This window comes from Monodon monoceros, unplaced genomic scaffold (genome assembly GCF_005190385.1).
Source record: "Monodon monoceros isolate NGI ecotype Baffin Bay Population unplaced genomic scaffold, NGI_Narwhal_1 Super_Scaffold_12, whole genome shotgun sequence".
Taxonomy (NCBI): Eukaryota; Metazoa; Chordata; class Mammalia; order Artiodactyla; family Monodontidae; genus Monodon; species Monodon monoceros.
Window position 1 is genome coordinate 163,470,917 of NW_021703768.1, and position 25,766 is coordinate 163,496,682.

The 25,766-nt window shown below is 47.7% G+C and overlaps 2 protein-coding genes and 1 non-coding gene across 3 annotated transcripts; 2 read left to right on the forward strand and 1 right to left on the reverse strand.

Annotated features, from left to right (window-relative positions):
* Window positions 1–4,108: 4,108 nt before the first annotated feature.
* Window positions 4,109–15,934, forward strand: TSPAN16 (tetraspanin 16). The gene is given in 9 exon segments (XM_029216873.1): window positions 4,109–4,201; window positions 4,319–4,417; window positions 6,675–6,800; window positions 10,495–10,569; window positions 12,530–12,566; window positions 12,569–12,586; window positions 12,589–12,656; window positions 15,065–15,211; window positions 15,926–15,934. Coding segments are annotated over 9 exon segments (672 nt in total).
* On the forward strand, window positions 6,579–6,926 carry LOC114892721 (40S ribosomal protein S26-like). Its single transcript, XM_029217954.1, has one exon. The coding sequence runs from the start codon at window positions 6,579–6,581 to the stop codon at window positions 6,924–6,926; it is 348 nt and encodes a 115-aa protein (XP_029073787.1).
* Window positions 15,935–17,800: 1,866 nt separating the features above from the next.
* TRNAE-UUC lies at window positions 17,801–17,872 on the reverse strand. Its single transcript has one exon. It is a non-coding gene; the product is annotated as a tRNA-Glu (tRNA).
* Between the last annotated feature and the right edge of the window lie 7,894 nt (window positions 17,873–25,766).

The window sequence follows — 25,766 nt, forward strand, 5'->3', positions numbered from 1 at the left end:
TTTACATGTTGCTCATTTACATACTGTGTATGCTACAACAGCAGAGTGATGACTGAGAAATATTTATTCTCTGGCCCTTTCCAGAAAAGGTTTGTTAACTCCTGGTCTCTATGTGTTTGAATACATCTGTAGTAGAAATTCCTAGAGGGGGAAATCTCCCCCATCAACCCGTATACTTTAAAAAGTCCCATTTGCAGTTGTTACAGTCTCCCCTTGAGACATTACACAAAATCTCTGAAAGCTATTTATGAACTTTTCAGTAGAATGGGAACAACAGTCTTGGCCACCGTGCTGGGACCAGCCACCAGGTTAAGAAAGGAAATTATAACTCAAGACCCATACACTAAAAGTAGGAGGCCCTTGAGTGCTGCCTGCACCCACTGGCCTGGTGAACATTTGTGCCTGAACTCTCACCAGGACCCCTAGTCCTCCCAGTCCTATGGGGTCAACATTCCTGACACACTCTGCTCTGTCTGGATCATTGCTTCCTGGGTGATACTTTCTGGCTGAGTATTTTGAATATCAGCCAGAATCGTTTGGTGCTCCTTCATTTACTCCTCTCCTTTCATGAAGCTAAGACTTTGCTGGGCTGAAGGAGTAGAAATTCCAGATTTTTAAGTAGAGAGAAAGAGAACCTGGGAGAGCAGTGAGTCTCCCCTGTAGGACAGGGGCCTACCTGTCACATCCCAACCCACAGGGCCTCAGCACTCAGAGTGAGCACAAAGGCTCAAAAAATAAATCAGAATGTGAAAAAGATGAAACAAATGGAATTATAAAAATGGCTAAGCCAAACAAAAAAATCTCTAACAGTGAAAATGCTGTCTGCCTCCTTTTCAGTTGGCAGCAATGATTGTCACTATGATCCTCTACTGTCTTGTCAAAGATTTCAGCTCATGATGCTATAACCTGGTGACACCCATACACCCATCCCTGTTGAGGGATGAAGTCCATGGACTGACTGGGAGGCCCAGAGCAAGGGAATGATGTCAAGGAAGTCGACCAGCCTCAGCATGAACAGGCACCTTTCCTTCCTGTGGTCCAGACTTTTCTGTTGGATGGTGGATTCTGATTTGTCACCTCCTCCCTCAATGATTGTTACTAAAATAACTTAAACCATAAAATGCCTTTTTGTCAGGGGTGGATCCAGGTTTTGTGGGGCCTACACATACAAATATATCAGTGCTACAAATTTTACATGAACAATAGACCTGCTGAAACTATCTCCTGAGTCCCTTGTTGTTGCTATTGATGACAAATACATCATTTTAGGGACAGTTCATAGACCAATATGGGCTATTGATATAAATATTGTGTGTGTGTTTAAGACTCTGTTTTCCTTTTATTTTTTTAGATTTTTTAATTTATTTTTAATTTTTTTTTATTTGACACTCCGTTTTCTTGGAGATCGTGCTTTTTAAAAACTTCTCCTGGGGCTTCCCTGGTGGCGCAGTGGTTGAGAATCTGCCTGCCAATGCGGGCGACACGGGTTCGAGCCCGGGTCTGGGAAGATCCCACATGCCGCAGAGCAACTAGGCCCGTGAGCCACAACTACTGAGCCTGCGCGTCTGGAGCTTGTGCCCCGCAACAAGAGAGGCCGCGATAGTGAGAGGCCCGCGCACCGCGATGAAGAGTGGCCCCCGCTTGCCACAACTAGAGAAAGCCCTCGCATGAAACGAAGACCCAACACAGCCAAAAATAATAAATAAATAAATAAATAAATAAATAAAACTTCTCCTAAAACACACGGAAGGAGACCAAGCATGTGGAGAAATACATTAGGACTCTCGACACACCTTAAGCCCTGTAATTAAGGAAATACTGGAGTGACGCTTTTATACTACAATGGTATTCCTTTTTTTAAAAAAAATATTTTATTTTATTATTTTTTGGCTGTATTGGGTCTTCGTTGCTGTGCGTGGGCTTTCTCTCTAGTTGCGGCGAGCGGGTGCTACTCTTCGTTGCGGTGCGCGGGCTTCTCACTGTGGTGGCCTCTTTTGTTGGGAAGCACGGGCTTCAGCAGTTGTAGCACGTGGGCTCAGTAGTTGTGGCACACGGGCTTAGTTGCTCCGCGGCATGTGGGATCCTCCCAGACCAGGGCTCAAACCCATGTCTCCTGCATTGGCAGGCGGATTCTTAACCACTGCACCACCAGGGAAGCCCTACAATGGTATTTCAATGTCCTCCTAATCACTCTGTGGAGCCCCTTCGAGAGGTATTTTTCACTGTTTTCTAGAACCTTTGAACAGTTACTGATAAATTGCACTGGTTTTCTGCATGCTTTTTTTTTTTTTGGCCAAATGTCTTGAATTTGCCATACGCCAGATCCCTGCACTATTCTGTCTCTCCGCATCAATTCAATGGGTGCGTATTGGGGGGGCTGGGGGTGGTTCTTGCCCTTCCATTTCCCCACACGCGAGGACTGACCGGCGGCTCCGAGGAACGGAGACACATTTGGGTGTGTCTGACTGGGAGACGCCAGGGTCTGGGTGCACGTGCTTCCGCTGATGGCCGCCAGGGGGCGCGAGAGGCCGGGACCTGGGCCTCTGCCTTGCCTCGAAGCCGAGACGAGGCGGCCGCGGGGCGGGGCTGCCACGGGGCGGGGCTGCCTCGGGGGCGGGGCGGCCGCGGAGGTGGGGCTTCGGAGGGGCTCCTGACGCCTCCGTCATTGGGTCCTTCTTTTCACAGTTCCGCGATGGCTTTTAACTTTTGATGGCAGGCGCTCCACCGCGCCCCTACGTCCACGTCACTCTCTGCCTCCCACTCTCCCCGCCCTTATCCGTCCTTCATTTTCCCGCCCTCCTTTATGCCACCCCTCCTGTCCTGCTTTGCTCCCGGTTTTCTCGAATCCTTTGCGCCCCCATTTTCGGGCCCTCAGCCTCTATCTCTGAGGCTCCTTATTTCAAGTGACCTTTTAGAGAAAGATGTGGAAGGACACACTCCTAGCTGTGAACATGACCTGTGGTCACGTTCAAATGAGACAGCCACGCCTCCATGAACATCTTGCTTAGTTCTACACGTTCCAAGAAGCAGGCAGTTTTACAAACATTCATTAAATTAATTCAAGTGGAAAGTAATTTTTTTTCTTTGAGTTGTTCCCTGGGGATCACAGAAGACCGTGAAAACCCTGAGCCCTCCAGGACCTGGCCACAGACATGCTCCAGCCTGGGGCTGGACAGAGGAGCCCAGAGTTGGACCTGGGCGGGTGGGGGCAGGGAGACAATGAAGGCTAGTGGCTGCAGAAGTTGGGCCTGGGGGCCCTCAGTGCCCACATGCATATTTTTTTGCCCTGAAATGCCCTCTGTGCCTCTGTTATCATCAAGAAAGGCCCAGTGATCAATGACACATGAGCTTAAGGACTATATCTTCATCAGCTGTGGCCAAGCAAGCCTCAGATGCAGAAAGTACAGGCTTTCAGGTGGGAAGGGGTTGGAGGTTCCTACCTCTGTGTCACTCCTGGAGCTCTAAAGGCCAGCCTTGGCCCTGCTTCCTGTGTGGCGTTGGGCAGTTACTTTGGCCTCTCTGAACCCTGTGAGAAGGATGAGCCAAGTGAGGTAACGTGTAGGCAGGCACTTGGGGAACATGATGGCTTGTAGCCAGATCCCTGCTTCATGGAACCTTTCATTCACTCCACAGCGGTTTCTTGAGCACCACTGTGTACAAGGCTTTGGGAACAAAGCCATGAGTAGGACAGTCCAGGCTCCTGTCCACTCGGAGCCTCCAATCTAATGGTTGCATCAACCACACTAGTAGCCAGTGCTGAGCACTCTGCCCACAGGGCCCGGGTGGCATCTGGAGGGGTACCAGGGTGGCACACTGTGCCTCTTCTCCACCCCTGGTGTGGCTTCTTTGGAGGATGGAGGATGAGGAACCAGCAGGGCGCAGTTTGGGGCACCTGCTTCCCTGGCACTGGGAACCTTGCTCCAGCAACTGACTGTGATATGATAAAGGCTGTGACAGAAGAGGGGCAGCCGCTGGGACCCCTCCCAGCCAGAGGACCATGCAGCCAGGAGAGAGAGGGGTAGAGCAAGGCAGCTTTGGTGCCCCCGACCCCAGACCTCTACCATCTTGGGAAGCAGTATCCCAGAGGTTTGGGAAGGTGCTGACTTAAATGGGCTCCCCAGTCTGGCCGACATGGCTGAAAAGGCACACTCCGTATTATTCCTTGAAGAAACCGTTATCTTTCTTCAATGGTGTTATGGCTGTAAGTATGTCACAACCTGGGCCCTGGGGATTTGCAACCCTTCCTCCACAACTGGCTCGTTCAAAGACAGAAATAAGTTGATCCAAATTCACTGGCATCTGGATCTGTGGTCCCCAGGGAAGCAGGAGGGATGTAGGGCAGACTGACAAGGAGAAGGACGCACTGGGAACAGGCGTAGCCTCCATCGACCCAGAGCTGCTGAAATCAAGCAGCAGAGTGTGATCTGGGGGACCTGGGGTCCATGGCGGGAGAACTTGGCTCTAAAGAAAATCCTGCAGAAAGCTAAGCTGTTAAGGAAGGCAGGAGGGAATGGTTCTTCTCTTGGTCCTTTACAGTTTTCAAACCATTTTTTTCTTACTATAAAAGTAACCCAAAATATGCACTGCTAAAGAAGTAATTGCTTTTAATAGTAAAACAGTAGGAGGAAAGGCCGCCAGGAAAGAGAAGGAAATTAACTATCACTCTTTACCTGTGGCTGTATCATTTTGATGGGAATTAAATAAGATAATGCATTTAAAGGGCTGATACTTGTCATCAGAACATGGCTCAATAAATATCATCATTATATCCTTCCAGACTTTTCTATGTAACTTTGAAAAACAGCAAAACAAACATGGGATGCTAATGCTTTACAATCCTCATTTTTTTCTCTTTTAAAAAATTGTAAGTGTTTCATCCTTTTAAATAGACTTTTTTAAGAGCAGTTTTAGGTTCACAGCAAAATTGAGCAGAAGGTACAGAGATGTCCCATATAAGCCCTGCCCCTGCACACAGCCTCCCCTACTGTCAACATTCCCCATCAGAGTGGTACATTTGTTATAATGAACCTACACTGATATCATTAGAACCTAAAGTCTATAGTTTATTTGAAGGTTCACTCTTGTTGTACTTATTTATTCATTTTTTTGGCTGGGGCGAGCGGCATGCGGGATCTTAGTTCCCTGACCAGGGATTGGACTCGTGTCCCCCGCAATGGAAGAGTGGAGTCCTAACCACTGGATGGCCAGGAAATTCCTGGTGTTGTACATTCCATGGTTTTGACTAGCGTATCCACCATGTCAGCATCGCATGAGTAGTTTCACTGCCCTAAAAATCCTCCGTGCTCCACCCATCAGCCCTCTTTCCCCGCTAAGCCCTGGCAACCACTGATCCTTCTTCTGTCTCCATCGTTTTGCCTTTTCCAGAATGTCATATACTTGGAATCATACACCATGTAGCCTTTTCATATTGGCTTCTTCCACTCAGCAATATGCCTGTAAGTTTCCTCTATGTTTTTTTCCTGGCTTGATAGCTCATTTCTTTTTAGTGCCAGTATTCCATCGTCTGGATGTGCCACAGTTTATTTATCCATTCGTATGCTGAAGCCCATCTTGGTGGCTTCCAAGTTTTGGCAATTATGGAGAAAATTGCTAGAAACATCCATGTGCAGGTTTTTATGTGAACATGAGTTTTCAACTCCGTTAGATTAATACCCAAGGATGGTGACTGTTGACAATCTACTTTTTTTAAAAAAAAATTAGGCCTTAAAAACATTTTTCTGTATCAATAAACATTCTCCTACCACAGAAGTCAGCAAAGTACAGTCTTGTAAATAGATAGATAAAATTTATTTGTAAATAAAATAAATTTGTTTATAGATTTTGTACAGCTGCTTTTCCACTACACCGGCTGTTTCATTTCAACCGAGACTGTATGGCCTGCGAAGCTCACAGTATCGGGTGCTTTTGCAAAAAAATTTGCCACCCCCTGTCTTACAAGCATCATTTAACATAACCGTTTAGGAACTTACCTGGTGGCGCAGTGGTTAAGAATCTGCCTGCCAATATAGGGGACATGGGTTTGATCCCTGGTCCAGGGAGATCCCATGTGCTGCGGAGCAACAAAGCCCGTGCGCCACAACTACTGGGCCTGCTCTCTAGAGCCCACGAGCCACAACTACTGAGCCCGCGTGCCACAGCTACTGAAGTCCATGCACCTAGAGCCCGTGCTTCGCAACAAGAGAAGCCATCGCAATGAGAAGCCCACTCACTGCAACGAAGAGTAGCTCCTGCTCGCCGCAACTAGAGAAAGTCCACGTGCAGCAACGAAGACCCAACAGAACTAAAAAATAAATTTATAAAATAAAAAAAACTCTCTAGGATTCCATTGCATGGCTGTACCATGATTTACCTACCCAATCTGTGTTATTGGTTACTTCAGTTACTTCCAACATTTTGTCCTTAATGAACATCCCCGTGCATCCTGGTTTTGAGGCACACATGTGACTATTTTCCCTAGGTTTAATGTCTAGAAATGGAATTTCTAGGTAAAAGATTTTACCATAAAACCTTTAAGGTTTTAAATATGAATTGCAAAATGTCCTCCTGCCACGACTAAGATGACCAAGAAAAGAAGGAGTAATGGTCGTGCCAAAAAGGGTCGCGGCCACGCGCGGCCTATTCACTGCACCAACTGTGCCCGATGCGTGCCCAAGGATAAGGCCATTAAGAAGTTTGTCATTCGGAACAGCGTAGAGGCTGCAGCCATCAGGGACATTCCTGAAGCGAGTGTTTTTGACGCCTATGTGCTTCCCAAGCTGTATGTGAAACTGCGTTACTGCGTGAGTTGTGCCATTCACAGCAAGGGAGTCAGGAATCGTTCTCGGGAAGCCCGGAAGGACCGAACACCTCCAGCCCTATTTAGACCTGCTGGTGCTGCCCCACGACTTCCACCAAAGCCCACGTAAGGAGCTAAGTCCTTAAAGGCTAAAGAAATACTGTTCCCTGGAAAGACAATAAAGTGGAAATTATACTTTAAAAAAAAAAGAAATTGTGAGTTCACTCTTAGCTCGTTAGCCTTTTGTCGTGTTTTCTCATGTGTGTGGCGTGAGGTAGGGGTCTGATTTGATTTTTTTTTTTTTCCATTTGGTGACATACTGTTGCACTTACCAACTGGTCCATCCAGTCCTCCTCTGTCTATGCTCGTTTCCATTATGCTAAAGTCTGTTCTGTGTACACTGTTTTGTTCCATTGGCCCATGTGTATATCCCCCACTAACACAACACTAATGTAATTGCCATGCAGCACAAGTACATGTTCAGATACATGGGGTATGAATATTTCAAGCATGATCATGCAAACAGCATGTCACAGATTTTGCATGTCTTACTCATTCTCACATATAGCCTTGGCCAAATGTCTCCCCAGAGTCCAGCTCCGAGAGCCCCCATTCCCACTTCCCTTAAAATCTTGTCTGAGCTCATCATCCCACCCAAAGTTGAATCTGTATCCAGCATCTTTTGTTTTCCTTCCTCCACTGTGTTGCAGCAAAACTACAGGAATTTCAGTTTGGGGGTTTCAGGGAGATCCTTGCTCTAGCCATCTCACAGAGCATAAACAGCCCCGACTGTTAAAGCACCCACCCTCACTTTCCTCCTCCCTGAATCTCCATCATCTCTCATTTTCTTTCTTTCTTTTTATAAATTTATTAATTTATTTATTTTTGGCGGCTTTGGGTCTTCGTTGCTGCGCGTGGGCTTTCTCTAGTTGCAGCGAGTGGGGGCTACTCTTCATTGCAGTGCTTGGGCTTCTTATTGTGTTGGCTTCTCTTGTTGCGGAGCACGGGCTCTAGGCTTGTGGGCTTCAGTAGTTGTGGCTCGCAGGCTCTAGAACTCAGGCTCAGTAGTTGTGGTGAACGGACTTAGTTGCTCTGCAACATGTGGGAATCTTCCCGGACTGGGGATTGAACCCTTGTTCCCTGTATTGGCAGGCGGATGCTTAACCACTGAGCCACCAGGGAAGTCCTCGTTTTCTTTCTTAATTACTTCAGCAAAGATTTATTGAATAGATGCTGTGTCTGCAAGATTTCGTTTTCTCTTCAGTAGAATGTGGACACTATTTTATCCATGTTTTAACTCGGAGGAATCAAAGAGTACTCTCTCTCACACCCCACGTCCAACCCACTGGCAAATCCGATCGACTTTACCCTCAGCGTCTGGTCCATCCAAAGCTGATGGCGTTGGGAACCACGAAGGGTTCAGAGCAGAATCATGCCCTGACTCAGGTGCTCACAGGCGCCCTCTGGCGGCTATGGAGGGAACAGAGTGTAGGGGGGACCAGGGTGGAGGGACTGTATTGGTCCAGATGGGAGATGGTGGGGGCTGGACTCGGTGGGGCCAGGAGGGGGTGAGAAGTGGGCAGATTCTGGATAGACTCTGAAGATGGAGCCAATAGGACTTGCCAACGCCTGGATATCTGTCCTCTGGACGCTTCACTCACCCAGAGGTTGGGAAATATTATTTTTCTTTTTAAAAAATATTTATTGAGCTTCCCTGGTGGCGCAGTGGTTGAGAGTCCACCTGCTGATGCAGGGGACACGGGTTCGTGCCCCTGTCCGGGAAGATCCCACATGCCGCGGAGCGGCTGGGCCCGTGAGCCATGGCCACTGAGGCTGCCCATCCGGAGCCTGTGCTCTGCAACAGGAGAGGCCACAAGAGTGAGAGGCCCGCATACCGCTAAAAAAAAAGAAAATTATTTACTTGGTTGCGCCAGGTCTTAGTTGCGGCTGGTGGGCTCTCTCTTTTTTTTTTTTTTTGGTGGGCTCTTTAGTTGTGGCAGGCAGGCTCCTTAGTTGTGGCATACAAACTCTAAGTTGTGGCATGCATGTGGGATCTAGTTCCCTGACCAGGGATGAACCCAGGCCCCCTGCATTGGGAGTGCAGAGTCTTAACCACTGAACCACCAGGGAAGTCCCGGGAAATATTATTTTTAAATTATTTTTTATTTTTGGTCACGCAGGGGCAGCGTGCAAGATCTTAGTTCCCCGAACAGGGATCGAACCCAGGCCCCCAGCAGTGGAAGCACGGATTCCTAAACACTGGACTGCCAGGGACTTCCCAGGAAATACTAATATGAATAGGAATTCTCAGAATCTGATACAGGAGTCACATGTCTGCGGTCTAACAACTGCCTTCATGTTTCTCCCCGTCGACTGTGGGGACCCCTGACGTGTATCCACTGTGCTTTCCTGCCTCTCTGTGTCAAGGCCAGATAAGCCCAGCCATCGGCTGGTCTGGCAACTCAAAGCCTCAATTATCAAAGAGATTTTAATGATAATGATAATAATAATAATAATAGGTATAGATAGACATAGATGAAAGGGGAGACAGGAGCTGAACTTCCTTTGACACCCCCCCCCCAATCTGGTCTCTAGAAGCTCCACAGAACCCACTGAGATCCCCCTGAGCTGGTCCCACCCCTCCGTTGTGCAGATGGGGAAACTGAGGCTCAGGAGGGAAGCAGCTTTTCCTCGGTGGATAACTTGAAGTCCCCCCACCCCCGCTTACAGCATTTCCCACTGTTTGCCACCAGGCATGTGAATTTCATCGGAAACATGAGGCATTCTCCCCTGGCACCCACCGTCCTGTCATCCGGTATCTCCCCTTCAGTCTGGTCACCCCTCCCCGCAATTTGTATTTCTGAGGTTTCTTGGCCCTTCCTCTGTTTTTCGTTTTGCTTTGTTTTGTTTTTCTTGACCTTGCAGCGCGGCTTTAGGGATCTTAGTGCCCCGACCAGGGATCGAACCGGGCCCTCGGCAGTGAAAGCACTGAGTTCTAACCCCTGGACCACCAGGGAATTCCCTCCTGCCTCTGTTTGGTGCCCCGCACTGTCCCTCCTGCCCTTCCATCGGCCGCTGCTGTCTGCACACACCGCTGGAAGTCGCCTCTTAAGCCTCCCAGACTCTCAGAAAGTGGTGGCCGTGAAATGGGGTTCCAGCTATTTTTTTTTTAAATGAATTTATTTATTAGTTTTTTGGTTGCGTTGGGTCTTCGTTGCTGTGCGGGCTTTGTCTAGTTGCGGCGAGCGAGGGCTACTCTTCGTTGCGGTGCGCGGGCTTCTCACTGCGGTGGCTTCTCTTGTTGCAGAGCACGGGCTCTAAGCACGTGGGCTTCAGTCCTTGGGGCACGCAGGCTCAGTAGTTGTGGTGCACGGGCTTAGTTACTCCGTGGCACGTGGGATCCTCCCGGACCAGGGCTCGAACCCATGTTCCCTGAATTAGCAGGCGGATTCTTAACCACTGCGCCACCGGGGAAGTCCCTCCAGCTATGACTGATAGCTCCTAAGAATATCCCACTGCCAGCATCCTGGACAACATTCAGGAATGCAACACCGGGAAGAAATAAAATAACACCCCCCCACCCCCCTCCCCCCGGCGTGTGTTCTTTCAAAATGGAGAGGCCACGGTGGCCTGGGGATGGGGTGGAAGGACTCCCAGCAGGCTCCCACCCCCCCGACTCCCCACCCTGTGTCCTCCAGTGTTTCTCGGTCATGGTCATCATTCTCATCGTGGAAATCACTGTCGCCACAGTGGTCCTTGCCTTCTTCCCGATTGTAAGTACAGCTCGGCTTCTCTCACTCTGCATTAGAAATAAACAGAATCAATAGAAGCCCCGCCCCTCCCCCCGGGAGGCTCCCACGCTCGCCAGGATCCGGTGATGGTGGGAGACCGAGTCTCCAGAGATAGGGCGAAAAGCCGGAAACCTCAGCCCGGCCTTCAAAGGCTCCCCTCAAGAAACTGCGGAGTGAATTGGACCACCTCTCATTTGGGGGAGTAATGGGAAGTAATTGCTGGGGGAGGAATGGGAAAAGCTGTGAAGTTTCTTGGGGTTTTGAAATGAGTTCAAAATAGAGGGCTATTTAGCAATATCCATCAAAATGAAAAAGCACGGACACTTTGACCCAACCATCTGGTCCCTAGGAATTATCCAAGGATATGCTTGGGGCGGGGGGAGTTTATAATGTATAATAATCCACACAAGGGAGTCTGATGCAGCTGGAAAGAAGGAGGGAGGAGCCTCTATGTGCAGGAGATGGTACATTCTCCAGGACATAGTGCTGTCCCCGTTTGCGTCCCCCCAGAGGCTCACCCTGAGAAAAGAATTTGAAGGCTCATGGTTTATTTGAGAGGTGATCCCAAGAAACACCTGTTGGGGACAGGGGCAGTGAAGCAGGGAAGGGAATGTAGCCCCTAAAAGCTGACACTGTGGGGCTTCCCTGGTGGCGCAGTGGTTGAGAGTCCGCCTGCCGATGCAGGGGACACGGGTTCGTGCCCCGGTCCGGGAAGATCCCACGTGCCGCGGAGCGGCTGGGCCCGTGAACCATGGCCGCTGAGCCTGCGCGTCCGGAGCCTGTGCTCCGCAACGGGAGAGGCCACAGCAGTGAGAGGTCCGCGTACCGCAAAAAAAAAAAAAAAAAAAAAAGCTGACTCTGCAACTGGGCTGTCCTGGTGGGGGATGTCGGGGACGCAGCAAGGAGCACGCCATCTATTTTCTCCACCCAAGCGACTAGGGAGCTGCAGTTTTAATCCAACACCTCCCATCAGTCATTGCTTAGGGGCTGCTCCCAGGGCGCATGCGTGCGGAGAGGCCACTGCAAGAACCTCGGTTGCTGGGGGCTTCCCTGGGGGTCCAGAGGTTAAGACTCGGAGCTTCGACTGCAGGGGGCGCGGGTTCCATTAGTGCTCAGGGAACGAAGATCTTGCATACCGCAAGGCGCGGCCAAAAAGTTAAAAAAAAAAAAAAAAAAAATAGAACCTCGGTTGCTGGCAGCGGGAAGCCGGGCTCCGCGGCACAGAAATAAGAGAAGCCACCGGGATTTGAGCAGGGCAGCGAGAGCCACTGCTACTCGTGTTGCGAACAGCCGGATGCACAACAATGAGAATAGAATAAAGCAAGGGGGACAATAATGAGGATATACTTTGCTTTGACACACATAGCATACGTCTTTGGAGACGCTGGAAACCATGACAGTCGAGGTGGTGAAGCGGGAGAAACTTGTCGGCTGGGAGAAAAAAGTGGGAGGGAGACTTTTCATGGTTTACCCTCCTGTGATTTGTGAATTTTGAGCCGTGTGACTATTTCACCTCTTTGGGGGGGAAATGGTTTTAATTTAGACCTCTATTTAAAAAATAGAAGATTAAAGTTGCCCCTTTTGTGCAGAGAGAAATTCAGTTGCTGAAGACGATATTCAAGTCCCTCCTCGAGTTGCAGCCATGACGGGGGCGTAGCAGGCGTGTGGGCGATTCAAAAGAGCAGATGATTCAAAGCCGTTTGTGAGTTTTGGATACAACCAGATGTGCTGGGCTCGAGACCCACGCTCTTCCCTGTGTCCCGCTCTCGGGGGCGATGGTAGCCTGAGTTCGTCCTCCTCCAGCGCAGACCCATGGCTGGGGGAGGGGCCATGAAGGAAGCAGAAGGGAAGCCCCCACCTCCCTCCTGAGTCCCCAAGAAACCTCACCAAATGGGGCACCTTGCTGTTTTCTGTGCTCACCGCTCCCTGTTTCATCTCTGAGGTTAGAGAAGTGGCCTTGGAGCACAACTTTGTGACCCTGAGAATTACAGAGGTTACAACAGCCGGATGACTATTCCCTGGAATGGAATTTGGTCATGGAGAAGATGAGATTCACATCCTTTTGTTTTGTTTGTTTAATTTATTTTTATTGTAGTAAAAGATATATAACATAAGTTTATCATCTTACCATTTTTAAGTGTCCAGTTCAGTGGCATTAAGCACTTTCCTATGGTTGTGCAACCATCACCACCCTGCATCCCCAGAACTGAAGCTCTGTCCCCATTAAACACTAAGGCTCCTTCCCCCAACCCCCGTACCCACCATCCTACATTCTACCATTCTCTAGGAATTTGACTCCTCTAGGGACCTCATATAAGTGGAATCATACAGTATTTGTCTTTTTGTGTCTGGCTTATTTCACTTAGCGTCATCAAGTTTCATTCATGTTGTAGCACGAATTTCCTTCCTTTTTAGGGCCGAATAATATTCCATTGTATGGATGGACCACATTTTATTTATCCCTTCCTCTGTCAATGGATACTTGGGTTGCTTCCACCTTTTGGCTATTGTGAACCATGCTGCTGTGAACGTGGGTGTACAGATATCTCTTCGAGTCCCTGTTTTCAGTTCTTTTTGGCATATACCCAGAAAGGAACTGCTGGATCATCTGATAATTCTATGTTTAATTTTGGGGGGAATTTTCATACTGTTTTCCCCAGCAGCTGCACCATTTTACATTCCCATCAGCAATAAAGGCACAAGGGTTCCAGTTTCTCCACAAACTTATCACCACTTATTTTCTGTTTTTGTTTTTTGATAGTAGCCATTCTCACGGGTGTGAGGTGGTGAGACTTATATCTTGAGTCTTGGTGTTTAAGGAGCAAGACTGGCCTCCATGTGTCATCTAAACTCTTGAGGCAGATGGTTGAGAAGGATCTTTGAGGCGAGGGAGGGTGTGGAATGGAAAAGCCATTGCCTGTTTCTAGGAGTGTTTTCCATCTCAGTCTGGGGCCCAAGAACTGCTATGGGGTCAAGTTCATGCTTGGGAGGGGGCACACGATGGGTAGGGGACTTGCCTGCATCTCCGTTTTGGTTTCTGAAGCTTGAGGTGGTAGAAAGTACTTCTCATTCATTCATATAGTCCTTCCACTAATCTTTTTTTTTTAATTTAAGTATAGTTTCTTAAAATATTTTTTAAATATTTATTTGGTTGCGCTGGGTCTTAGTTGCAGCAGGCAGGCTCCTTCGTTGCGGCTTGCCGGCTCCTTAGTTGCGGCACGTGGGCTCCTTAGTTGTGGCATGCGAACTCTTAGTTGCGGCATGCATGTGGGATCTAGTTCCCTGACCAGGGATCAAAACCAGACCCCCTGCATTGGGAGTGTGGAGTCCTAACCACTGCGCCACCAGGGAAGTCCCTATACCACAGCTTCTTTATCCATTCCTCTGTTGATGGACCTTTAGGTTGCTGTCCTTCCACGAGTCTTTATTGAACACCTACTATGTGCTGGGCACTGTTCAGGGGTCTGGGGACAAAGCAGGGCACAAAACAAAACCCTTGCCCTGTGTTGCTGACGCTCGAGTAGGGAGATGGAGAAAAAGCCTCTAAGTAAACATTGGTGGCAGGGATGGTAAGTGCCATGAAAAAGAAAGCAAGGCAGGGAAAGGGCAGAGAGAGTCAGGATCTTGTTTACTTGTAGGTGCTATTAGTCACCTATTTTCAGCACACAGTGGGATGGCCTGTCCTAGCCTTTTTGTAGTTAGTTGGGGATCATGTTTTGAGTTCTGGCCAATGAGCTGGGAGGAGAAGTGATGTGAGTCACTTCCTGGCCAAATTATTTAATTACCAGTGTAGGGCCCTCTGGACCTTTTTTCCACAATAGTGGAATCATCTGGATGGTGGCTGCTTCACAAGCCTGAGTCTCTGAGAGACTTTGATAAATGGAGTTCCCCTGCCAGGTTGGTATGAGCATGTAGTGTGAGACAAACTGCTGAAATTGAAGGGCTGTTTGTTAGACAGCATCACTTAGCCTGGCCTGACTGATACAGGGCTGGTGGCTAACTTAGAAAGAGGGGTCAGGGCAGGCCTTCCTGAGGAAGAACACTTGAACAGAGACGTGAATGAAGTGAGAGAGGGAGCCGTGCAGACATCTGATAGAACAGCATTCCAAAAAGAGGGAACAGCCATCTAAAGGCAGCAAGGCTGATGCTTACTAAGTGTGTTTAAGAAACAGAGAGGAGATCGGTGTGGAGCTGAGTGAGTTCAAGAGAGAGCAGGGAGATGAGGACCTGAAGGTGACAGGGCAGATCATGCAGGGCCTTGTGGGCCATGGTGAGGAGTTCAGCTTTTACTCCCAAGTAAGATGACAGCCATGGAGGGTGCTAAGCCATGATGGGGTGGGGAGAGGGAGGCATTTAGCACAGGCATTGGAATATTGTGACTACTCTAAACAGTAGCCATGGTGACCATGATTTCTAGTGTTTTTATTATTTTGAAATTTGAAAGGGAGCCTTCAAGTGTTTATTCTCTTCTCTGCAGCTAAAGTGCTGTGGCATGAAGGACTACACAGATTTTCCATCCTTCGAAAGGATGACTGGCCACACCTACCCCAGGGGCTGCTATAAATCCATCGGGACCGTGGCCTGCGACGGGCACAACGTGTCTGCAGATGTCATCCACCAGGAGGTAACTTGACATTTTGTTAGGTGTCTAGGTAGACCCCGAGGGCTGGGGACTTTTATAAAAATTGCATTTTTGCAGGAATCCCAGCGATTTTGACCACAATTTCAGCTCATTTCAACCACACAGCCTAGAGTTACCATCCCCATTTCACAGATGGGGAAACTGAGGCTGGGGAGGAGAGTGGTTCAAGGTCACATGGCTTTGGTAGAACCGGGATTTGATCCACGTTCGCCTGTGTCCATTGCCTGGGTCACACTGCCTGCCTCACAGAGAAATCAAATTGCAGCCATAATGGTGGAAAATGATTGTTCTGTAGATAGTGATGGCTGCCACATGACTGGGTACTCATTCAGTGAATTCAGTCTCCATCGCACCCCTTGAGGTGGGGACTGCCCTTCTCCCATTTTACAGATGAGGACACTGAGGCACAGAGAGGTTCCCATAGCCAGGGAGAGGTGGAGCTGAGCTTCAAACCCCAGCCCTAGCTTCCCCACCCTAACTTCTGCTGCAGGGGAATAAACACATGGGTCTTCCTTGAGAAATCAGTCATTCCTTAATTCATCCCTTCACGCTGAATGTCTCTTGCTGGGTGAATTGGCCAGAGTGAGTCCCAGGCTAGGGCCTCAGAGAAGGGCGTGGCACCACACAGTGACCCACTGTGCCCTGTACAACCTGCCTGTCAACGTCCCACTCACCCCCTCACTCATTCCACTCTAGCCACACTGACCTCCTCGCTGCTGCACAAATACAACAGGAACATGCTTGCCTCAGGGCCTTTGCATAGGCTGTATTTTTTTTTTTTTTTTTTGGCCTTGCAGCTTGGCTTGCAGGATCTTAGCTCCCTGACCCAAGACTGAACCCGAGCCCCTCGGCAATGAAATCACCAAGTCCTAGCTACTGGACTGCCAGGGAATTCCCATGTTCTTTCAGCCTGGAATGCTCTTCCCCTAAATGTTTTCCTACCTCATCTCTTTCAAGTCTGTGCACAGTTGTCACTTCCTCAGTGAGGCTGTTCCTGAACCCCTATCTATAAAAGGATGCCCCCCACTCACCATCACACTCCATCTCCTTACCCTGCGTTAGTGTGCCTAACGCTTAATCACCACCTGACAAAGTCATTGCTGTACCTGCTTATTTTATTACTTGTTTTTCCCACTCAACTGTTAGCCCCACCAAGGCAGAAATGTTTTCTCTTTTGTACATTGCTGGGTTCCCAGTGCCCGCTTCAGTGCCCAGCACACAGTGGACACTTAAAAAAAGCCTATTAAATGAAAGGGGACACTGAGCCCTTTGAATTCAAGACAACTCAAGCTTCCAGAAGAAAGGGGAGTATCTCAGTGGCTGCAGGAAGGGAAGTGAAGGTCCCATCACCTGCAGGTGGCTGTTCTGCTCATTCACTGTGCCTGTTCTCTTAATCTCTCCGAGCTTCAGTTTCTTCAACTATAAAACAGAGAAAAGACTAGTACCCACTTTATGGGATTAGAGTGAGAAAATACATGAAAATGGCTGAGAAGGTGATGGATACATGTCGGCCCTTTTGTTCACATGTAAAGAGGACTTAGATATAACTAACGGTTACTGAATGCTGGTTATGTATCAGGCCACTGCTGTGTACTTCATGTAGATTCTTTCTTTTAATCCTCACAAAAATCTTGTGAGGCAGATCCTATTGGTCCCATTTACAGTTGGGGAAACTGAGGCACAGAGAGGTGTAGTGACTTCTCCAAGGTCACACAGCTAGCAATAACTTGGGACATCTGATCATATTCTTTTTTAAAAATATATTTTTAAAATTTATTTATTTATTTATTTTTTGGCTGCGTTGGGTCTTAGTTACAGCACGCGGGCTTAGTTGCCCCGTGGCATGTGGGATCTTAGTTCCCGACCAGGGATCGAACCCACATCCCCTGCACTGGAAGGCGGATTCTCAACCACTGGACCACCAGGGAAGTCCCTCTGGTCATATTCTTAATCAACACACTTGGATATCAACACAAATGGATACTAGGGAGTAAGTGGTATGTTCTGGGGTGGGGTGAGGGAATGAGGAGGCTAAGGAAGATGCTGGGGTGGGGGGAGCAGTCAAGTAAGAAAGAGCCGGGTGACAGGATAGGGAAGGGAATCAGGGATGGCCTCCCTGGTAACATTTGACCAGTGACTGGAGGAGGTGAGGAAAAGCCATGTGTATATGGGAGTTGACAGAGGGAAGAGCTGGTGCAAAAGCACTGAGGCAGCAATAAGCATGGCTTTCTCAAGCACCAGCAGAGAGGCCCCTGTGGCTGGCAGGGTGAGTGAGGAGGATGGTAGGGGGAGATGAGGGCAAGGCCTTGTGGGCTACAGAGGGGTATGGCTTTTATTCTGAGTATGATAGAAAGCCATTAGAAGGGTGTTAACATTCACTTTTTCACTCTAGAAACCTTACTGAGCACCTACTGAGTCCAGACACTGCTGTAGGCACTGGGGATACAACAATAAACTAAACAGACAAAAATCCCTGCTCTCATGGGGATGACATTCTAATCAGCAGGGAGAAACAAAAAATACGATTTTTTTTTTTTTTTTGGCTGTGCCGGGCGGCTTACAGGATCTCAGTTCCCCAACCAGGGATTGAACCTGGGTCACAGCAGTGAAAGTGCTGAATCATAACCACTAGACCACCAGGGAACTCCCAAAATATGGTTTTTTTAAATTAGAAAATTTATTGCATGATAGTGATAAGAGTTAAGGAGAAATATAAAACTGGGAAGAAGATAGAGGAGGTAATTTTAAGCAGGGTGATTTCATTACTGTTTACCTATAAAGGGGGCAAGGCATGAAGGTGCTGGGGGCCTCAGACCTAATTCAGGTGAAGAAAAACTTACTCCAGGGATATGCCCTGTCCACCCAGCTAATGAGTCTGGCTTACACTTATGTGGTAGGAGGCCTGTGTGGGAAAGTGCTGGGGCTCTGAACTCCAGCCCTGGTCATGTCACTCACTAGCTCTCTGACAGAGCATCAGGACCATGGCCTCCTTCATTTGTAAAATGGACTGCCCAATTGTTGTGAGTCATTCATGAGGTGCAATATGTCAGAGGCTTTGCACAATGCCCTACCCACAGAAAGCATGAAGTGATTGTGGGAAGTTATTGTCATTAAGTCTAGGGAGGTCCTGCCCAAAGCAAGGATCACAGGAAGGCAGTGGCTGAAAGGTGATAAGGTCTCAGGCACCAGTAGAGATACTCAAAGACTACTCATTATAGCAACACTATTCTCATTCCTGAGCCTTGTCCGAGGGGGAATCTTTGCTCAGAGCCCAGCCCAGATAGGCCCCAGGGAGAAAAGAATGAACATAAACTTGGGAAGTAAACGGAAGTTGTTTTCAATTCAACTGGTCTTGATTTTTTACACCATCCAGATTGTAAAAACAGAATGAAACATGATTTGTAATACACAGAACGGATAGAGCAATAAATAATGGCAGAATATTGCTCAACTTTAAAAAGCCAGGTTTCCCTTTTTTTTTTAAAAAAAAAAAAGAAGATGTTGAGGGTAGGAGTTTATTAATTAATTAATTTATTTTTGGCTGTGTTCGGTCTTCGTTTCTGTGCGAGGGCTTTCTCTAGTTGCGGCGAGCGGGGGCCACTCTTCATCGCGGTGCGCAGGCCTCTCACTGTCGCGGCCTCTCCCGTTGCGGAGCACAGGCTCCAGATGCGCAGGCTCAGTAGTTGTGGCTCACGGGCCTAGTTGCTCCGCGGCATGTGGGGTCCTCCCAGACCGGGGCTCGAACCTGTGTCCCCTGCATTAGCAGGCAGATTCTCAACCACTGCACCACCAGGGAAGCCCCCAGGTTTCCCTTTTGAAAAAGAGAAAATTCTCATCCCAAACACTAGCCTAAGCAAGCAGGGGCTTCGGTGGCTGCACACAACAAAGACTGTGTGGAATTAGTTCCAGAGAGTCACTGAACAAGCAAACAGCAGCAGCAACAAGCACAACCAGCAACACAGAAAACCCCGGAGAATAGGGGGAAGGGAGATCTGATTTTCAAAGTTACCACATTATATTTTGTAAATGTCCAGTTTTCAACAAAAAAATTACAAAGAAACAAAATGCAAAGAAACAAAAAAAGTGTGGCCAGTGTACAGGAAAAACACCATCAGTCAATAGAAACTGTCATTGAGAAAACCCAGATGTTGGATTTACTAGACAAATACTTTAAATTAGGTATTATATATATGGTCAAAGAATTAAAGGAGACTCTCCAAAGAACTAAAGAAAAGTATGAGAATGATGTTTCATCAAATAGAAAAGATTAACAGAGACAGAAATGAGTTTTTAAAAGGAATCAAATAGAGGGCTTCCCTGGTGGCGCAGTGGTTAAGAATCCACCTGCCAATCCAGGGGACACGGGTTCAAGCCCTGGTCTGGGAAGATCCCACATGCCACGGAGCAACTAAGCCCGTGCGCCACAAATACTGAAGCCCATGCACCTAGAGCCCGTGCTCTGCAACAAGAGAAGCCACAGCAATGAGAAGCCACTGCAATGAGAAGCCCGCGCACCACAACAAAGAGTGGCCGCTGCTCACGGTAACTGGAGAAAGCCCGCGTGCAGCAATGAAGACCCAACACAGCCAAAAATAAATAAATAAAATAAATAAATTTATATATAAAAAAAGGAAGCAAATAGAAATTCTGGAGTTGAAGTGTACAAAAATTGAAATGGAAAATTCGGTAGAGTGGCCCAGCAACTGATTTTAGCTGGCAGGAGAAAGAATCAGTGAACTTGAAGATGAGTCAATTGAGATTATTCAGTTGAGGAACAGAAAGAAAAAAGAATGAAGAAAAATGAACAGAGCCTCAGAGACATGTGTGACACAATCAAGCATACATACATATGTGCAATGGGATTCCAGAACAGGCGGAGGGAAAGAAAAAGACAAAAAGGATACTTGAAGAAATAATGGCCCCAAACTCCCCAAATTTGATGCAAAACATGGATCTATGCATCCAAGAAGCTCAATGAACTCCAAGCAGTATAAACTCAAAGAGATCCATGTCTCAACATTGTATAATCAAACTGCAAAAAGAAAAAGATGAAGAGAGACTCTTGAAAGCATCAAGATGGAAGCAACTCATCATGTACAACAGTGGTCCCCAACCTTTTTGGCAGCAGGGACTGGTTTCATGGAAGACAATTTTTCCACGGACTGGGGGCAGGGATGTTTCAGGCAGTAATGTGAGCGATGGGGGTGATGGTTCAGGCGGTAACGCAAGTGATGGTTCAGGTGATAATGTGATGGTTCAGGCGATAATGCGAGCTATGGTTCAGGTGGTAATGCGAGCGATGGGGAGTGGCAGATAAAGCTTTGCTTGCTCTCCTGCTGCTCACCTCCTGCTGTGCAGCCTGGTTCCTAACAGGTCCGCAGCCTGGGGGTTGGGGACCCCAATATACAAGGTATCTTCAATAAAATTAATAGCTATTATCTCATCAGAAATCATGGATGCCAAAAGCAATGGGATGACATATTCAGAGGCTGAAAGAAAAAAAAAGTGTCAACTAAGAATTCTGTATCCAGCAAAACTATCCATCACTAATGAAGGAGAAATTAAGATATTCCCAGGTAAACAAAAACCAAGAGAATGAATTACAAACAGACCTGTAAGACCTACAAGAAACACTAAAAGGAGTTGTTCAGATTCAAATGAGAGGACAGAAAACACCAATTTGAATCCACATGAAGGAATAAAGAGCACTGATAAAGATTACATAGATAAATATAAAAAACAGTATACATTTAAGATTTTTTAAAAAACTAGACTTCCCTGGTGACACACTGTTTAAATATCTGCCTGCCAATGCAGGAGACATGGGTTCAAGCCCTGGTCCAGGAAGATCCCACATACTGCGGAGCCTCTGTGCCACAACTACTGAGCCTGCGCTCTAGAGCTCACGCTCTGCAACAAGAGAAGCCACCATGATGAGAAGCCCGTGCACCAAAACAAAGAGTAGCCCCCACTCACCGCAACTAGAGAAAGCCTGTGTGCAGCAACCAAGACCCAACACAGCCAAAAATAAATAAATAAAATAATAAATTTATATAAAAAATCTATTCTTCTCCTGCCTCATTTACAAGACAATTGTATAAGGCAATAGCCATAAAGCTGTGTTGACAGGGCTTCCCTAGTGGCGCAGTGGTTAGGAATCTTCCTGCTAATGCAGGGGACATGGGTTCGAGCCCCGGTCTGGGAAGATCCCACATGCTGCGGAGCAACTAAGCCCGTGCACCACAACTACTGAGCCTGTGCTCTGGAGCCCACGAGCCACAACTACTGAAGCCCGCATGCCTAGAGCCCGTGCTCTGCAAAAAAGAGAAGCCACTGCAATGAGAAGCCCATGCACCGCAGCGAGAAGTAGCCCCCACTCGCTGCAACGAGAGAAAGCCTGCATGCGCAGCAACGAAGACACAACGCAGCCAAGATAGATAGATAGATAAATAAATAAATAAATAAATTTATTTTAAACAAAAAAGAAATGTCTGTTGCTTGTAAACCACCCAGTCTATTCTGTTACAGACGCCCCAATGGACTAAGACACCCAAGACAATTAACAGTCATTCCTTGGCATCACTCAAAACCCAAACCATTGTCAGCATGTCTTTTTACACTCGGTTTCTTTGAATTGGGTCCAACAATGTCCACACAACACGTTTTTCATGTATCCTAAATTCCTTTTATCCTAATCCAGTAGTTACAGTATTAGAAAATGCATTAGAATACTCTGGACGTTCTGTTAAAGCACAGGTGTCTGAACCTTACCCCCAGAGCTTCTGACTCAGGAGGTCTGGCAGGGGGCCCAGGAATCTGCATTTCTAACAAGTTCCCAGGCCATGCTGCTGGAATGGGGAACACACTTTGAGACCACTGCTCTAGATTCCTCCTCTTCTTCTCCAACCCCACCTACCTTAGATTTGTTGCAGAAAAGGTGTGGAATGTTGGGTAATGCAGTACCGTCTGGATTTGGTGCTTGCTTTTCTGTGGTCCCTTTATCTTGTTCCTCTCATCCCCATATTTCTTTTTCATCTCTTGTTCTCAGCTTTGGCTGTACATTAGAATCCCGTGGGAGCTTTAACAAAATATCAGAGCCTGCACTGCATCTCCCATCTCCTGATTTAATCGGACTGGGTTGTGGCCTGGGCATGGAGACTCTTACATTTACCCAGGTGGTTGCAAGGGGTGGCCATGATCACAGCTGAGAATCAATAAGCAAAGAGCTTCATCCAAAGATCATAGTGGGCTGAATCAGTTCTTTCACTGGAGATTGCAAAATGGTGGTTTATCTAATTCTTCCATCTTTCTTTTGGAGGGATTTTTAAAGAGGATAAAATGGGCACATGTCAAAATTGCTATGCTGCAATCATCTCCCAAGTCTGGCAGGAACACACCTAGTTTTCTTTGGAACCAGCCCGCCTCTCAGATTTCCGTCTGTAAACCAGGGGCAGGCATGTGATCCCAGCAGGCCAGTTGGCATGTTCCATCTGTCCGACCACAGTCATTGGTTCAGGCATGGGCATGGGACACAAACTGGCCAATGGGACTTGGTTTTGGGACTTTGGATACGGTGACAGGGAGAGAACAGTTCTGCCAGATCTCAGCTGGTTCAGAAGCGACTGCCTCATGGGGGCAAGGCTGCAAAGAGAAGGCATGGAGAATCCTGGGACAGTACACAAGTCCTAGCTGACTCTTGGACTCTGCAGTTCATGCACTCACTCAACAAATATCTGTCAATGCCTGCTCTATGTCAGAAATAAACTATTTTTAAAATAGAACAGAGGGACTTCCCTGGTGATGCAGTGGTTAAGAATCCGCCTGCCAATGCAGGGGACACGGGTTCGATCCCTGGTCCGGGAAGATCCCACATGCCGCAGAGCAACTAAGCCCGAGCGCCACAACTACTGAGCCTGCACTCTAGAACCCTCGAGCCACAACTACTGAGTCCATGCGCTGCAACTACTGAAGCCTACGTGCTCTAGGGCCCGCGTGCTGCAACTACTGCGCCCACACACTGCAACTACTGAAGCCTGTGTGCCTACAGCCCGTGCTCCACAACAAGAGAAGCCACCGCAATGAGAAGCCCACGCACCGCAACGAAGAGTAGCTCCCGCTCGCTGCAACTAGAGAAAGCCCGCGCGCAGCAACGAAGACGTGACGCAGCCAAAAAAAAAAAAAAAAAGAACAGAAACAGTGTCATAGGTACAGAGAACAAACAGGTGTTGCCAGAGGGGAGGGGGGTGGTGGGAGGAGAGGAATAGGTGAGGGAGATTAAGAAGTACAAATTTAAAGTTGCAAAATAAATGAGTCAGGGGTATGAAATGTACAGTGGGAGGAATATAGTCAATAATCGTGTAACTTCTTTGTATTGTGACAGATGGTAACTAGGCTTATTGTGGTGATTATTTTGAAACGTATAGAAATATCAAACCTATCAAACCGCTATGTTGTGTAACAGGAACTAACATAGTGCTATAGGTCAATTACACTTCAAAAACAGGGAATTCCCTGGCAGTCTGGTGGTTAGGACTTGGCGTTTTCACCGCCAAGGGACCGGGTTCAATCCCAGGTTGGGAAACTAAGATCCCACAAGCTGCTGGCGCGGCAAAAACAAACAAAATCATAGAAAAAGAGATGAGATTTGTGGTTACCAAAGGCAGGGCATGGGGGAGGGGGAATTGGATAAAGGCAGTCAAAAAGTACAAACTCCCAGTTATAAGATAAAAAGCACTAGGGATGGACTTCCCTGGTGGTGCAGTGGTTAAGAATCCGCCTGCCAATGCTGGGGACACGGGTTCGAGTACTGCTCCGGGAAGATCCCACATGCCGCGGAGCAACTAAGCCCGGGCACCACAACTACTGAGCCTGCGCTCTAGAGCCCGCAAGCCACAACTACTGAGCCCGAGTGCCACAACTACTGAAGCCCACATGCCTAGAGCCCGTGCTTCGCAACAAGAGAAGCCCGTGCACCTCAACAAAGAGTAGCCCCCGCTCGCCGCAACTAGAGAAAGCCCGCATGCAGCAACGAAGAATGGACAACACAATAAATATAATGAACACTGCTCTGTGTTATATATGAAAGTTGTTGAGAGTTAAGAGTTCACATCACGAGGAAAAAATTTTTTTCTATTTCTTTAATTTTGTATCTATATGAGATGATGGACGTTCACTAAACTTAGTTGATCGTCATTTCATGATGTACATAAGTCAAATCATTATGTTATACACCTTAAATTTATACAGAGCTGTATGTCAATAACTGGAAGAAAAAGAAGAAATGAACGGTTTTTCCTGTTTCTGACACCAAACGTGTGGGGATTTTCCACACCAAACAATTCTCTGGGGGCACCAACAGAGAGCCCTACAGTTCAATTCAATTCTAACACTACCCCGAGTTAGTGCAGACCCCACAGTTTAAGGGCTCAGTCCCGCAAGACCGGCTCCACCTCAGATGCCGGTCACCAGTATTAGGTCCCCAGGGCACCCATACTTCTGTCTGACGTGGCTACAAAATCAGGGGGTTCCCGCAATGCCCCCTCCCTTTCAGGTTTGATCATTCGAATAACTCACAGAACGCAGAAAATCCTTTACTTACTGTTACCAAGGATATAGCTCAGATGGGAGTGACAATGTTTTTAAACCATATTTATTTATTTGGCTATGCCGGGTCTTAGTTGCAGCCCACGGGATCTTCGCTGCGGCGTGCAGGATCTTTAGTTGCGGCATGGGGGCTCTTCATTGCGGCACGCATGTGGGATCTAGTTCCCTGACCAGGGATTAAACCCAGCCCCCCTGCATCGGGAGCTCGGAGTCTTAACCACTGCACCACCAGGGAAGTCCCGACAATTTATTATTAACTCAATCTCCAGCTCCTCTTTCCTCCCTGGAGCTCCATCCCAGGGGTTGGGGCTGATGGTCTCAACCCTCTAATCATGGTTTGGTCTTTCTGGCAATCAGCCCCATCCTGAAGCTACCTAGGGGTCTCCAGCCTAGCTTGTCTTCTCATTAGTATACAAAAGATGCTCTTATCACTCTGGATATTACAAGGGTTTTAGGAGCTCTTTGCCAAGAACCAGGGGCAAAGACCAAATATTTCTTTCTTTCTTTTTTTTTTTTTTTTTTTTTTTTGTAGCAGACAGGAAAGAGCTGGGTGCGGTAGTAAAAAATTTAAAAATCCCTGCTTCTGAGGTGCATATACTACAGTGAAGGAGACACTTGTTTAAGTTAAATTAGTAAATTATATAGTATTTTAGATTCTAGGGGCTGTAGGGAGGAGGACACCAGGGAAGGGGCAACAGAAATGCTGTGGCAGGGTTTGCAGTCCTAAGCCCGGTGTTGGGGAGGAAGGTGGGTCAACAAGAAGGTGAGATTTGTGCAAAGACCTGAAAGAGGGTGTGAATGAGGGGAGCCATGTGACTCCAGGCAGAGGGAACAGCCAGTGCAAAGGCCCTGAGGCAGGGGCCTAGTGCGTTCAAATAGCAGCAAGGAGGGGCAGAGCAAGTTTGGGGGGCAAGTGGGAAGAGTGACAGGGCAG

What these genes read in the sequence shown, in the direction of transcription:
- LOC114892721 (XM_029217954.1), top strand. Translation starts at nt 6,579, where the DNA reads ATGACCAAGAAAAGAAGGAGTAATGGTCGTGCCAAAAAGGGTCGCGGC.